The sequence below is a fragment of the Lepidochelys olivacea genome (assembly GCF_965140295.1).
Source record: "Lepidochelys olivacea isolate rLepOli2 genome assembly, chromosome: 7".
NCBI lineage: Eukaryota > Metazoa > Chordata > Testudines > Cheloniidae > Lepidochelys > Lepidochelys olivacea.
Window position 1 is genome coordinate 126,358,535 of NC_140417.1, and position 14,780 is coordinate 126,373,314.

General features: G+C 52.9%; 2 protein-coding genes across 7 annotated transcripts in view; one reads left to right on the top strand and one right to left on the bottom strand.

The window, feature by feature from the left end:
• The window catches only part of ABCC2 (ATP binding cassette subfamily C member 2), a 64,797-nt gene extending 54,992 nt beyond the window's left edge, over nt 1–9,805 (top strand). For all 3 annotated transcript variants that reach the window (XM_084634405.1, XM_084634406.1, XM_084634407.1), the window contains 4 exons: nt 3,140–3,298; nt 4,087–4,253; nt 7,051–7,245; nt 8,527–9,805. In XM_084634405.1, the coding sequence (XP_084490531.1) occupies nt 3,140–3,298; nt 4,087–4,253; nt 7,051–7,245; nt 8,527–8,656 (651 nt within the window). In that variant the 3' untranslated portion in view covers nt 8,657–9,805. The remainder of the gene's footprint in view (nt 1–3,139; nt 3,299–4,086; nt 4,254–7,050; nt 7,246–8,526) is intronic.
• Nucleotides 9,473–14,780, bottom strand: part of DNMBP (dynamin binding protein) — an 80,936-nt gene continuing 75,628 nt past the window's right edge. For all 4 annotated transcript variants that reach the window (XM_084634411.1, XM_084634409.1, XM_084634408.1 and 1 more), the window contains 2 exons: nt 14,146–14,612; nt 9,473–11,998 (listed from right to left, as the gene is read on the bottom strand). In XM_084634411.1, coding sequence (XP_084490537.1) covers nt 11,813–11,998; nt 14,146–14,612 — 653 coding nt within the window. In that variant the 3' untranslated portion in view covers nt 9,473–11,812. The remainder of the gene's footprint in view (nt 11,999–14,145; nt 14,613–14,780) is intronic.

A 14,780-nucleotide genomic window follows, 5' to 3' on the forward strand; every position in this document is an offset into this window, starting at 1 on the left:
TGCATGAGGCTGCACGATGCTTTGCCACTTTTTTGAGGTGGTTATTCATCCAGCTGGATCTGGAGCCTTTCCCTACAAGTTTTTGGTTTTTTTTTAAGTCCTTGAGCTCTTCGGTCCAGTTGACTTCTTTAACTAATTCCATTAATTTCTCAAACTGTGCTCTTTTGAAATCAAAACCATAGCTGATGCCCTGGTTTTGATGATCCTTCCATTTAATCTAAACTGAATCAACTCGTCATCCCTTGATCCAAGGTTAGCTCCTCCAACCAGCTCTTCTGTGAGATCCTCACTACTTACCCAACCATCTAAAATTACATCACCTCTTGTTGGTGCAGTGACAAGCTGATGAAGAAAACTGTTGTCTATCACATCCACGAATAACTGAGCCCTACTGGTATGAGTAGCTTTTATTCACTAAGCTATGTCCATGCAGTTGAAGTTTCCCATTATGACACAATTCCCAATAGTATTGATTGATCTAATAATAATATTCAAGCGCTCTCTGTCCATATCTGTGTCTGACCCTGTGGGTCTACAACAGACCCCTAACACTATCCTAACAGAACCTCTTTTACAATCCCTCCTCAAGATGATTTTGACCCAAACAGATTCTGTTTTGTCCATATTACCTCTTATTTCTTTACAGTTTACTGAATCATTGATGTACAATGCTACTGTAATCATGCCTCAGTGGGTCACAACTGAGGATGTCAAATTCAAGACAAACTGCTGAGAAATAGGGCAGATACACCCCGAGACTGGTGGCTAATCCCCGATAAGATATACCAAATCTGCAACAAAAGTAAACTTCTGTTTCACCACGTTGGCTAACAAGAAAACATAAAGGCACTTTCCTCAGGCATTCCAGTTCTTATATCTCCACCAAAAACACTGGATTCAGAGATGAGTGGTTCTTTACAACCAGTCTCATCAAATAATAGGTTCTTCTGATCCCAAAGGACCAGCCACAGACCCAGGTCAATATATAACTTAGATCTTACCCAAAAATCACACTGATGCCAATCCTTTAGTAGGTAAAATCATAGAATATCAGGGTTGGAAGGGACCTCAGGAGGTCATCTAGTCCAATCCCCAATTTTTGCCCCAGATCCCTAAATGGCCCCCTCAAGGATTGAACTAACAACCCTGGGTTTAGCAGGCAAATCCTCAAACCATTGAACTATCCCTAGCCCCCTCAAGGTTTATTCATAAAAAGACACAAATAAAGATGAGAGTTAAAATTGGTTACAAGAAACAAATACATACAGTATTTGCAGAGTTCTTGGTTCAGGCTTGTAGCAGTGATGAATAAACTGCTGGCTTAAGTCAAGTCTCTGGAGTACATCCACAGCTTGGATGGGTCATTCAGTCCTTTGTTCAGAGCTTCAATTTGTAGCAAAGTTCTTTCGGAGATGAGGAGCAGGACTGAAGACAAAATGGAGGTGTTTCCAGGGCCTTTTATAGCTTTTGCCATGTGGAGAGCATGCCATTGTTCTTACTGTGGAAAATTACAGCAACACGATGGCATTTGGAGTCACATGCGCAAGTCCCATGTCCATGCATTTTGTCTAGTCACAGCAGGACATTCCATTCAGTGTAGATGGGCGTCTCCCATGGTCCATTGTGAGTTAATGTACTTTGATGGGTCACTCAATTTGAACAGTCCCTCCACGATGTGCTGCCTTGTGGGCGTTACCTCAGGAGCAAACATTTGCAATCCAGGTATAGAGCCAATACTTATAACTTCAAATACAAAAATGATACATAAATACAAATAGCATAATCATAACCTTTCCATAGACACCTCACTCGACACCCTTTGTACAAGTTTCCTGCAAAGATATAACAGTGGTTGCAACACTGATCTATACGGTCATATTTTAATCAGATAACATCACAGCTACCCCACCACCTTTACTTTTATGCCTATCCCTCCTGAACAGCACAAAGAATCACAGCCCTGTAGGACTGGAAGCGACCTCGATAGGCCGGACTCATGAACTGTAACACTCGTATTTGTACTTTGTCTCTCCTTACTCCCCATCCACTCATCTTGTGGTGTTTGCCTGGCCCTTACTATAGCTTTGCTTGGCTGGTTTTTCCGCACCTGAGCATGGAAGCCTGACATGGAAATTTCATGAGTCTCTCCCAACCTTCTCCCGTCATCTTCTAGTTGAAATAGCAAGGCCTGCTCCCAAGTCCGGAGCGGAGGATGTCAGTGGTCTCTTTGTCAGTCTCATCCCATCTGCCTGGCCAAACTCAGGGATCTGACCTCACCGGATACTGGAGTCACCGGGTCAGCAGAGCCGACCCTACACACCAAGAAGCTTCTTTGCCATGCAGCCTCCAACCGGAAGGGAGCTGTCCTGGCTTTGCACTCACTGCGCTTGTGAGAGCTGGGAAGCCGGGCAGCAGTGACGTGAGCTACCAGAACTCAGCCCGTGAGGCACAGGCAGGGGCAGCGAGGTGGGCATGGGAGGGGGCAGCAGTACCCAGGGATAGATGCCAGGAAAGTATCTATCCGAGTTACCCAGGAAAAAATTTTCCATAGTAGCTGGCTGATGAATCTTGCCCATATGCTCAGGGTTTAGCTGATTGCCATATTTGGGGTCAGGAAGGAATTTTCCTCCAGGGCAGATTGGAAGAGGCCCTGGAGGTTTTTCGCCTTCCTCTGTAGCATGGGGCACGGGTCACTTGCTGGAGGATTCTCTGCACCTTGAAGTCTTTAAACTACGATTTGAGGACTTCAATAGCACAGATATAGGTGTGAGGGTTTTTTTGTAGGAGTAGTGGGTGAAATTCTGTGGCCTGCGTTGTGCAGGAGGTCAGACTAGATGATCATAATGGTCCCTTCTGACCTAAATATCTATGAATCTATGAAAGCGAATCCAGGGGAATGAAGCCATGGGAGAGCCAGGGCTACCGCAGGGCACGTGAGTGTGGGCAGCACAAGGGCTGGGCACCCCCTACCATACAGACACCGAGAACGGGAGCCAGCCAGAGAAGAGCCACAGAACTAACCAGGGGGCCAGTGAGTGGGAGCGACAGAGCAAAACCTGCCCACTGTGACTAAAGCGAGGCAGGGGGGGCAGCCTTCCCAGCTCCAGCAGGCTAACTGCCCAGGGTGCTGTCTCCACAGGTCGGGGTTGTGGGCAGGACGGGGGCTGGAAAATCCTCTCTCACCAACTGCCTATTCCGGGTCCTGGAGGCTGCAGGAGGGAAGATCGTGATTGATGGGGTGGACATATCGACCCTTGGCCTCCATGACCTACGCCAGAGTCTCACCATCATCCCCCAGGTGAGCGCTGCACGGGCAGAGCTGCGTGCCCGGTCTCTGGCAGCAGCTGGCCAGGGATTTCGCAATAGGGCAAATGTGTGGGGTGGGCGCTGTGCCTCTCCATAGAAGCTCCATGCCCCAGGTGTCTCTGTTCGTTAACTTATCCCCACCTGCCACCGTGGGGCAGCCAAAGCCTAATGGGGCACTATGAGCAGGAGGGGCCCAAGCCGGAGCCCCCAGCCCCTCGGCGTGGAAGGAGGGGAGCTGACAGCGGCTGCACCAGGAGACACAGCATGACGGGGCCCATCCCATCCTGGGCACCTCCTGAGCTCTGGAAGCGAAAGCTCAGACGCCTCCCATTCTGCTCCCTGGGCACTGTGGGAAATGTTCAGCCCAGGCCCAGGATCAGCCTGCTGGTCTCTCGTTGGGAGCCTAGACTCAGCCAGTCACCTTCACCCAGCCTCTGAGACCGACTTGCTGGCTCCTCTGATCCGCAAGGCTGGTGACCTGCCCTCAGCCTGTGGCTGTTGGAGCTGCAGCATGGCCGAGCTCTTGGTGAAGCATCCCTGGTAGGAGACTAACCCTGCCCCTCCAGCCAGTGCGTTGCCCAGCTGTGGGCACCGTGGGCAGCCAGTTTGAGTGGCTGGACAAACAGCTCAGAGCTGGCTCGAGCCAAACAGAGCAGACTTAGCTGCAGCGGGTGTCCCCCCTTGTGTCTAACTGTAATGGGCTTACAAGCACCTCATGGCTCTGGGGCTGGCAGGACCCCAGACCTAGCGCAGTCAAAGACCCCTGAGCTGGCCTTGCAGGACCCGGTGTTGTTCTCCGGGACTTTACGGATGAATCTGGACCCGTTTGACCAGTACTCGGATGAGGAGATCTGGAAAGCCCTGGAGCTGGCCCACCTGAAGACATACGTGCTGGACCTACCTGAGAGACTGTCCCACCAAGTGAGCGAAGCAGGGGAGAACTTGAGGTAGGTGGGCTAATCTTGGGGGGCCTCACCGCCTGCCCAGCTCCAGAGACACATCCTTCCTCCCTCCCAGGGAGAGTAGAGCACAGCCTGAGCATGCCCTAGGCTGTCCAAGAGTCCAGCCATCCAGCAGGACTAATCCCTGTAGGAATGCATGACCCTCTGTGAGGCTATAGGGAATGAGGGAGTGCATGGGGGGCAGCAAGGCCAGGGGGAAGGGGGCGGGCAAGGCGCATGTGGGTGCAACCTAGTCATCATGAGGTGAGAGGCAAAGTGTCATCATGGATCAAAAACTGGCTAGGAAACAGAAAGCAAAAAGTAGGCTTAAATAGCCAATTTTCATTCTGGCTAAAGGTGGGCAGCAGGAAGTACGTGGTCCAGGGTTGTACAATACATTTATTAATGGTCCGGAAAGAGGCTGAGCAGTGAGGCAGTGATTTTGTAGATAACACACAGCTATATGGGGGAGTCAAATCCAGAGATGACTGGGAGGAACTTCAGAGGGACCTGATCGAGCTAGGGGAATGGGCAACATGATGAAAGATGAAATTCACTGGTGATAAGTGCAAGTAATGCACACTGGAGGGAGAGGAAAAACTGAACAACTCACACACCATATGGGGTTGTAAATTAACTGTATTAGTGACACTCGTACCTCACTGTAGCCAGCTCAATGGTGACCGCTTCTCAAAGTGCAGCTGTGGTCCAAAAAGGGTACAAAACAGTTCAGAGTCAAGCTAGAAGGGCATAACGAATGGGGTCCTGAGGGATCTGTCCTGGGTTCAGTTCTGTTCAGTATCTTCATCAATGATTTGGATACTAGCACAGAGAGTACACTTATAAAGTCTGTGAACAATACCACGCTGGGAGGGGTTGCAAGCACTTTTGAGGACAGGATTAGAATTCAAAGTGAGCTGGACAAACTGGAGAATTGATCTTAAGTAAATAGGATGAAATTCAATAAGGACAAATGCAAAGCACTACACATCAGAAGGAACAATTAAATGCATAAATACAAAATGGGAAATGACTGCCTAGGTAGGAGTGCTGCAGAAAAGGATCTGGGGATCATAGTGGATCACAAACATAGTGGATCAACAGTGTAATACTGTGCAAAAAAAGTGAACATAATTCTGAGATGTGTTAGTAGGAGTGTTGTGAGCAAGACATGAAAAGTAATTCTTCTACTCTGTTCCACACTAATAAGGCCTCAACTGGATTTAGTGTGTCCAGGTCTGGCACCACACTTCAGAGAAGAAAGTCCAAAGGAGAGCAACAAAAATTATTAAAGGGCTAGAAAACATGGCCTATGAGGAAAGATTGGAAAAATTGGGTTTGTTTAAGCTGGAGAAGAGAAGACTGAGAGGGGACATGATAACAGTCTTCAAGTATGTAAAAAGTTGTTATAAAGCGAAGGATGCTAACTTGTTCTCCTTTGCCACTGAGGACAAGACAAGCAGCAGTGGGCTTCAGTTGCAGCAAGGGAGAGTTAGGTTGGACATCGGGAAAAAAACTTCCTGACCGTAACAGTAGTTAAACACTGGGACAAACGACCTAGGGAGGGTGTGGAGTTGCCATCATTGGAGGGGTTTTTAAAGAACAGATTAAACAGCTCCCAGGAATGGTCTAGATTAGGGGTTCTCAACCTGTGGTCCGCAGATCCCAGGGGTCTCTGGCCTATGTCAAGGGGTCCGCGAAAGACTTATTCTGAAGCCTGGCTGACCAGAATTCGCCTATGTATGCAGACAATAGATTTCCAAAGGGGCCCATACTGCCATCCGAAATTTTTTAGGTGTCCACAACTATAAAAAGGTTGAGACCCATTGCTCTAGCTAAGACGTAGGCCTGCCCCACTGCAGGGGCCTGGACTAGATGCTCTGGCCTTCCTGCCCTGCAGTTCTACGCTTCTGTGTGAGGTCGCGTAAGGAATAGACTGGTGCATAATACTTCCTAAGTCAGTGATGTGGCCGCATTTGAATAGCGTGTCCAGTATCGGTCACCTCATCATCTCACTCAGCATAGTGCTGACGTGTGTGTGTGGCGGGGCGGGAGGGGGGTTCAGAGGCAAGCAAAGAGAATGAGCAAGGGCCTGGAAAAACGCTCACATGACAAGCGAGTGACAGGCTTGGAATTGTGTCCCTTCGATAGAAGACAGCTAAGGGGGTGGAGACACATAAGAATGGCCATATTGGGCTAAATCTATATAAAATACTGACAAAGTGAGAGGCTAAATGGGGAATGTCTGTTTTCCCTGTCTTCTAAAACAAGACCAAGGAGACAGACAAGGACCCTCCTGGCTTCCCCATCCCCACATGTGTAATTAGGTTGTGGAACGCCTTGCCACAGGAAGTTGTTGAAGCCAAGAAATTAACACACTTCCGAAAGGAACTGGACATGTGTATGGCTAGTAAGACTATCCAGCGTTAGACTGGTTAATGCTAAGAAAAATGTTGCTACATGATTAAGTCTAATTCTTCAAGGTACAGGCTGCTCTCTGACTAAGCGAGGTCCATCTGAGCCCCAATGGGGGCAGAGGCTCCAACATCTGCTGCCAGCAGCATTCTTACACCTTCCTCGGCAGCATCCGGTGCTGGGCTAGACAGCCTTGTGTCTGAGCCCGGCTCCCACGTGCCCTGTGGCCTAACCTTGCTCAGTGATTGGCTGACGAGGCAGGAGAGGAAGGATGTGATGCTGCCACTAGGCTACTCCAGGTCGCTCACTCGCCCTCCGTGGCGGAGCTGGTGCTGGGCCTGTTCTCAGTCTGCCCAGCGTCAGAGCGGGTGTTTTCTCCCCACCCCAGCATTGGGCAGCGGCAACTGCTGTGTCTGGCCCGAGCCCTGCTCCGCAAATCCAAGATCCTCGTCCTCGATGAGGCAACAGCAGCTGTGGATCTGGAAACAGATCATTTAATCCAGACAACAATCCAGAGCGAATTTGCCAACTGCACTGTCCTCACCATCGCCCACCGCCTGCACACCATCATGGACAGCAACAGGTGGGTGTGTGTCTGTGTGTACACACTCGCGCCCCTGCAATACTCACCGCAATGGCCAGGGGCGTGGGGGAGGGGCGTGGGGGCGCTGTACCCACCAGCGTGGCCAGCCAGGAGCAGTTGCTGTGCACACCATTCCACAGAGCAATGCGGGGGGCTCCATCCTGGCTCGCCCGAAGGGGGTTAGGGCACTGTAGCCACCGTCCTGGACCACCCCCCTCCCCCAGGAGCAGTTCCTGTACACTCCATTCTGCGCGGGTAGGTGCACACAGGTTCTATGGCCAGCCGGGGGGGAGAGGTGCTGTACACACCATTGCAGACAGCAATGGGGGGTGCTATACACACCATCGTGGCCGGGGGGGGGCTGTACACACCATCGCAGACAGCAGTGGGGGGTGCGCACAGAGGTGCTATACACACCATCGTGGCCAGCCCCGGGGGGGGGGGGGGGGAACGGGACTGTACACACCATCGCAGACAGCAGTGAGGGGTGCACACATGGGCGCTATACACACCATTGTGGCTAGGCTCGGGGGAGGTGCTGTACACACCATCCTGGACCCCCGACCCTCCCCAGGAGCAGCTCCTATACGCATCATTGTGCACTTGGGGTGGGGGAAGTTGCAGGCAAGTTTGCATCATCCTGGCTAGCAGGGGGGCAGAAGAGAAGGGGCACTGTACCCACCATCAGGGCAAGCAAACAAGTTGAGGGTGGAGTGCAAGGGGCCAGGCGCCAGATGGTAGGTGCAGGGGGCTATACACACACAAACAAATGGGGGAGGGGTGGCAGACTCCGACCCCCCACTGCCCGAGGGTGTGGATGGGGCACTGGGCACTCCTTTGTGGCCTGCACCAAGTGGGTATGCAGATGCGGCCTAGCCCCCCATCTTGGACAGGCCGTAGAGGACCTGAAGATCCCTGTGCAGCTCCAAACCTTGTCGCATTCACTCACAGCTGTTGGTCCAGTAAAAGAGATGCCTTTGTCCCCTAAAGGAACAGGAGAGGACTCATGGCACGTTAGAGACTAACCGATTTATTTGCGCACAAGCTTTTGTGGGCTGCAGCTCACTGCGTCAGCCCCCTCCCGTCTTTCCAGTAGCAGAGGCATCATTTATGTCGTCTTGGACTGACGCAGGCAGGCCCCGGCCCGGGGAGCAATTTACTGTCCTGCCTCGGGTGGGGAAGAGGCTGCAGACAACCTCGGACCGGGAAGGGCATGCGCTGCGAGGAGCTGCATGAGAGCAGAGCTGGTCCTGAGGGGCCCAGTGTCCTTTGTGCTTGCAGGGTGATGGTGCTGCAGGCGGGGCGCATCGTGGAGTATGACAGCCCTGAGCGGCTGCTCCAGCAGCAAGGCCTTTTCTCTGCCATGGCGAGGGACGCCGGGATCGTGAGCGCTCAAGCCACGGTGCTGTAGGACAGCTGGAGCTGACAGGGTGAGCCCCATCTCCAGAGTCACCCATCTCCAGCATCAGGACCTAGGGCAGGGCCCACCGCAAACTGGGACGGACAAACGGCGGATTGCCAGAATCTGTTTCCTGTTGCCTCTGGGCGCCTGGCAGCTCCGAGCAGCGGGACCTGCCCAGGACTTCACTCCTCTTTCACCTGGGACTTTAAAGGAGAGAATGAAGCCACGGGGCTCTGAGTCCCTTGAAGAGGGGGCTTTGGGGCTGGGCTAGGACGTACCTCACTGCAGGCAGCAGCTCTGAACCTGCTGCTGCCATACCCGGGGGACAGATCCAAACCCTGCTATGGGGGGTAGCTTCAACGTAGACGTGTGCAGACCAGACCCCACGTGCACTTGGGCAGCAGCTCTAACAGAGCCCCGGGGGTGACTGTGACCCGACATGCAGCGTGGGAATAGCTTGGCTGAACAAGGGGGTATTTTTACAATCATTTTACTTATTGGTCCTTATTCTCAAGGCACTCACTAGCATAGGCCCAGCATAGCTGAAAGAGTAACTAAAGCTCCAGCCTGAAGACCATGGTTGACAGCAATGCTCCTCTAGCAGAGTGGAGCTCTCTACCGCAAGGGCAAAGTTGGGCAGGAGACAGCTGCCTCAGGGGCCAGTCCAGGGCTCGAACCATGGCCCATCGCAGAGCTCCTCACTTTCTGCTCCAAGTGTCAGGTCCACTGCTCCGAGCAGCCCTCCCCAGCAGAAACAGCATGTCAGGACACTGTAAAAAGACGAATACCCTGGGGAAGAGGCTGAAAGCACAAGTGAACCCCACGTGACACATTAGACCCACGGCTTTAATGCAGACACCTCACTGATGAGGGCAGTATAGAATCTACATAGAACAGAATTTCCTGATACTAATGTCTGGATGCACAGGCAAAACTTAGCTCCATCCCCATGAAAGGTGACTGCAGCCCTGGGCTGTCCCCGCCGCCCCCCACTGCAAGACTTGGAGTCAGTGTTAGTCTCTGGGCTTTGCTCCAAGCCCACGCAACAACTTGACACTCCCCTGGTCCCTGCTGGTGCTCATTCGTCCAGGCAGGAGCCCTGAAGAGCCCTATTAAGTGTGTGGTTGCAATTCTGTCTCTATAAAGGATATTCAAACACTTGTTTGTGATATTACTTGGGGGGGCGGGGGGAGTTGCTGAGGAATGTTGCTAAAGCCTGGGCCTAGTCCAGCAGTAGGGGCGGAGGACAGAGGAGGCATAGGATTTGCCTAAGCACCGGTTTGCTGCTCTGCAGAGCTCCATTGTGAGTTGCAAGCTGAAATAGAAACATGGCTCCAGTGTGACGCTGGGGTCTAAGGCCTGGAACAGCTATTCTGGTTGTCCTTGCACGCCCTATCGCCTCTGCACAGGAGCTGGGCCATCTGGCTACACGCCATTTGCTGGATTCTTGCCCTATAAACTGTTGTACTCCAGCAGCTTCTGGGCACGGGTCCCAAACTTTGTGTTAGTCTCTCAGCAAGCAGCAGGGCGGCTGCTGCTCCAGTTTGTCGCTGCGGCCTGGGCTGCGGGGGCCCATGCGCAGCTGCTTACAGCGTTGCCATGTGCATGTCCCTGACCAGAAACATGGTGCTTGACACAAACAAACCTGAGCACCACCAAGGGAGACACTTTACTTAGGGGACACAGACACTGTTGTCAGAGTGCAGGGGAGTGAGGGGGAGGAGGAAAGTGTCTCTTGGGCCAGGAGCAGCAGCCCCCAAATACAACCCTTCCAATAGTACTGCCCCATTCTGGGGGCGCCCGGCCAGAGTGTTGATGCCTTTAACCTACACTCTTGCCAAAGGATCTGCCTGAGTCTCACCAGCCCCTCACAGCACTCTGGGACGCGTGTCAGAGCAAACGGACGGACCCCCAAGTTCTGGTGGCGGGCTGGAGTGAGGAGGGGAAATGGCTTGAGTGACAGGGTGGTGAGGCTGCTGTCTTACCTTTGGCTCATCTGAACGACTGGAGTCAGGGGTTGCTGTGGGCAGCTGCTGCCTGCTGGGCGCTATGGGAAGGAGTATCACGTATCTCCCACAGCAGCGGGGTGCTGCTAGTCCTGAAACGAGGGCTTGGGAGCGCCCCACCCCGGGATGGCTCCACTGCAGGGGAGGTGTGAGTTCCCAGCACGGGCAGATCCCACGTGCGCTTGTTCAGCCCGTGCTGGGAATTCACACCAGTAGAGGGGCTGCTGCAGCACAGGCTAGCCGCCCAAGGTAGGGCCCAGCAGACTTGGGGGGCTTGGACTTGGGAAGCTAGCCCTGCCCATCGCCCATGGTTCAGCTGAGCGTGTGAGCCTGTCTGCGCTGCGAGTTACAGGGCCACGGGCAGCAGGAAATACCCTAGGAGACCAGCAGCTCCCCCAAGGGAGGCTCGCAGTTCTGGGGAGATGGGTCTTCCCAGCTGTGGAATCAAATGGCTTATAACCAGTGACAATGGGTCCTCTGTATGGAGTGGGGGAAGGGGCAGAATCCCACCCTGAGCAGGTACCGTACTCCAGCCCCAACTTCCCAGCTACATTCTACCCCCTGCCCGGTGAGGGAGCCTGGCCCTTGCTCCCAATGCTCATTGCTGAGGAGCTGTGGGGCTCCTGTTCTCAACAGCCCCAGTTGCTTTTAACGGTACTTGGCTAAAGAGGGAATCTGCATTAAACCAGAAACCCTGAAGGGAAAGGAAATGCCGCACACAGGCAGGAAGCAGCACTGTGGCCCGAGCGAGGGGGCCACTTCCTCAGGGAGTTGGCTTTGCTCTGCCCAGTCAGGCCCAGCCAGCTTCTTTCTAGCAGCTAGATCTAAGGGGAGGCTACTTGCCCTGCTAGGAGGAAGAGACAGGACAGGAGGCAACAGGAATTCCTGCTGCACAGGCTGGACTGTAACCTCACCGCCCCGGCCAAGCCCGGTCACCACGCCAACTGCCTGCAGCCTGGGCGGGGCAGAGCCCCTGCCGGTCCCGGACCATCCAGCACCACGGGCGATACTGCATGGCTTTCCGGGGCTGGAGGGTTGGTGTTTCACACGCTGACTCAGCACAGCAGGGGTCGCAGAGCCCTCCCCCCCAAGTCTCTGACATGGTCCAGCTGGGATTAAGGCACCAGAACTTGGGTCTCGCTGTGGGGATGGTGCAGCCTCACGTATACTCTGTCTTCCGGATGTAACTGGACGGCACGTAGCCCTGCCTCCCATGCACCTCAGCTAACCACCACTCTCGATTGCCCGTGATATCTCCAAACTGTAGGATCCTGAGTCTCTGATTGGCTGAAACACTCAACTCATTTGGACTTCGGCCTTTAAAGGTGTAGACAGCATAATAGACCTAGAGGGACAGGGGGAGAAAGCGGGTCAGAGCTGGGCCAGGCCTGAGGAACAACAAGCCAGGATCAACACTATCATGTAGCTCTTTGTGTACTGTGAGGATTACTCAGACACACTCTGAGAGGGAAACTGAGGCACAGCAAGGGGAAAGCACTATCTCCCAGGGTCATAAGGGCATAAGTCATCCTGGGTCAGCCCATAGGTCCACCTAGCCCATTATCTTGTCTTCCGACAGTGGCCAATGCCAGGTGCCCCAGAGGGAATGAACAGAACGGGTAATCATCAAGTGATCCATCCCCTGTTGCCCATTCCCAGCTTCTGGCAAGCAGAGGCTAGGGACACCATCCCTGCTAATAGCCATTGATGGACCTATCCTCCATGAATTTATCTAGTTCTTTTTTGAACCCTGTTATAGTCTTGGCCTTCACAACATCCTCTGGCAAAGAGTTCCAGAGGTTGACTGACCTTGTGTGAAGAAATACTTCCTTTTGTTTGTTTTAAACCTGCTACCTACTATTTCATTTGGTAAACTCTAGTTCTTATGGTATGAGGAGTAAATAATGCTTTCTAATTTAACTTCTACACACCAGTCATGATTTTATAGACCTCAATCATATCTCCTCCTTCATCATCTCTTTTCCACACTGAAAAGTCCCAGTTTTATTAATCTCTTCTCATATGGAAGCTGTTCCACACCCCTAATAATTTTTTTTGCCCTTTTCTGTATCTTTTCCAATTCCAATATATCTTTTTTGAGACAGGGTGACCAGATCTGCATGCAGTATTCAAGGTGTGGGCCTACCATGGATCTATATAGAGGCAACATGATATTTTCTGTCTCATTATCTATCCCTTTCTTGATGATTCCCAACATTCTGATAGTTTTTTTGACAACTGCTGCACACTGAGTGGATGTTTTCAGAGAACTATCCACAATGACTCCAAGATCTCTTTCCTGAGTGGTAATAGCTAATTTAGACCCCATCATTTTATAAGTACACACCGTTGGGATTACGTTTTCCAATGTGCATTACTTTCCATTTAACAACATTGAATTTCATCTGCCATTTTGTTGCCCAGTCACCCAGTTCTGAGAGATCCTTTTGTAGCTCTTCAGAGTCTGCCCGGGACTTAATTATCTTGAGTAATTTTGTATCATCTGCAAATTTTGCCACCTCACTGTTTACTCCTTTTTCCAGATCATTTATGAATATGTTGAATAGGACTGGGCCCAGCACTATTTACCTCTCTCCATTCTGCAAACTGACCATTTATTCCTACCCTTTGTTTCCTGTCCTTTAGACAGTTACTGATCCCCGAGAGGACCTTTCCTCTTATCACATGTCTGCTAATTTTGCTTAAGAGCCTTTGGTGAGGGACCTTGTCAAAGGCTTTCTGGAAATCTAAGTACACTAGATCCCCTGGTTACCCCTTGTCCACATGCTTATCGACCCCCTCAAAGAATTCTAGGGCAATCACTCCCAGAGCCCCGTTCTCCTGCCCGGGTCACTAGCCAGGCTGATTTTCTACTTGAAAATATGGAGAAGGGCTGGTCCTGAAAGGCAGGTATCTTCTTGCTGTCCCACGCCCGAGAGACCCTGTACAACCCATTTTCCCACCTAGCCTTGGGGGTCTGCACATTCCTCACAAGAGACGGGGTTGAGGTCCATAGGCGCTGACTCTGTGGGTGCTCCAGGGCTGGAGCAACCATGGAAAAAACATTAGTAGGTGGTTTAGCACCGACCAGCAGGTGAGCTCCCCTCCCACCCCTCTCCACCCAGTGCCTCCCCTCACCAGTGACCCCGCTGATCAACTCCTTCCCTCCCTCCCACTGCCTCCTGCCCACCTCGGAACAGCTGTTCAGTGGCGGTCACGAGGCGCTGGGAGGAAAGGGAGAAGGGGGGCTGGGGCATGCTTGTGGGAGGGCAGAGGTGGGACGGGGTGGGGGCTTGGAGGAAGGGGTGGAGTGGGGGCGGGGCCTGGGGCGGAGTTGGGGTTGAGGACCCCCGGGGTAAAGAGGACAGATCAGCCTCTGCCTCACATGTGCCAGCACCCCTTCCCTAGTGAAGGGAGGGTTCAGCCTCTGCCCAGGGAAGGGTGTGACTTGCAGCCCCTCCACCATAGAGCAAAGACAGCAGGGGGGCTTACCTGGCTGCCTTCAGACTCGCTGCTCTCCAGCCCCGAGTCTCTGTCCTCCAGCGAAGGCGCCGGCCTGAGGTATGCTTTGGCAGGGTGCCCACTGCGGGCGCTGCAGCTGCTGTTCGGCTCAGGGCGACTGTCGTGTTGGAGAGCTGGTGTCATGTTGGGCTGCGGGTTGGATTCCATGGGAACCGTTCTACCAGAGGAGCCAGCCTGGGGTGGGGAGGCAGCATCTGTCTCGGAGGGGGACCTCAGGGAGTGGTATGGATCCCCTGGAGAGGCACAGTCCTGCAGAGGTTTCTGGGTGAAGGTCATGGTCATGCCACTGGAGTTGAAGGTCAGGGTTTTGCTGCTGTGGGGTGAGGAGCTACTGTGTTCAGACTCACTGGAGGAGTGGCTGCCCACCGAGACGTCCGAGTGGCTGCGACGTGGGTTATAGGGCTTCAGGAAGGAGCTGTATACAAAGCCTTTGGTCACTGCGGAGAAGGGAGCGGATCATAGTCAGAAACGAAAAGGCTCCCATGGAGAGGGGAGTGGGTCAAAGGGGAGAGGATGATAAACCAGAGAGGAGACCACAGGAGACAGGCCCGAATGCCCGCCTGTCCCCGGGGGGTTACAGTTAGTTGTTCATGGATCCCGGCCGA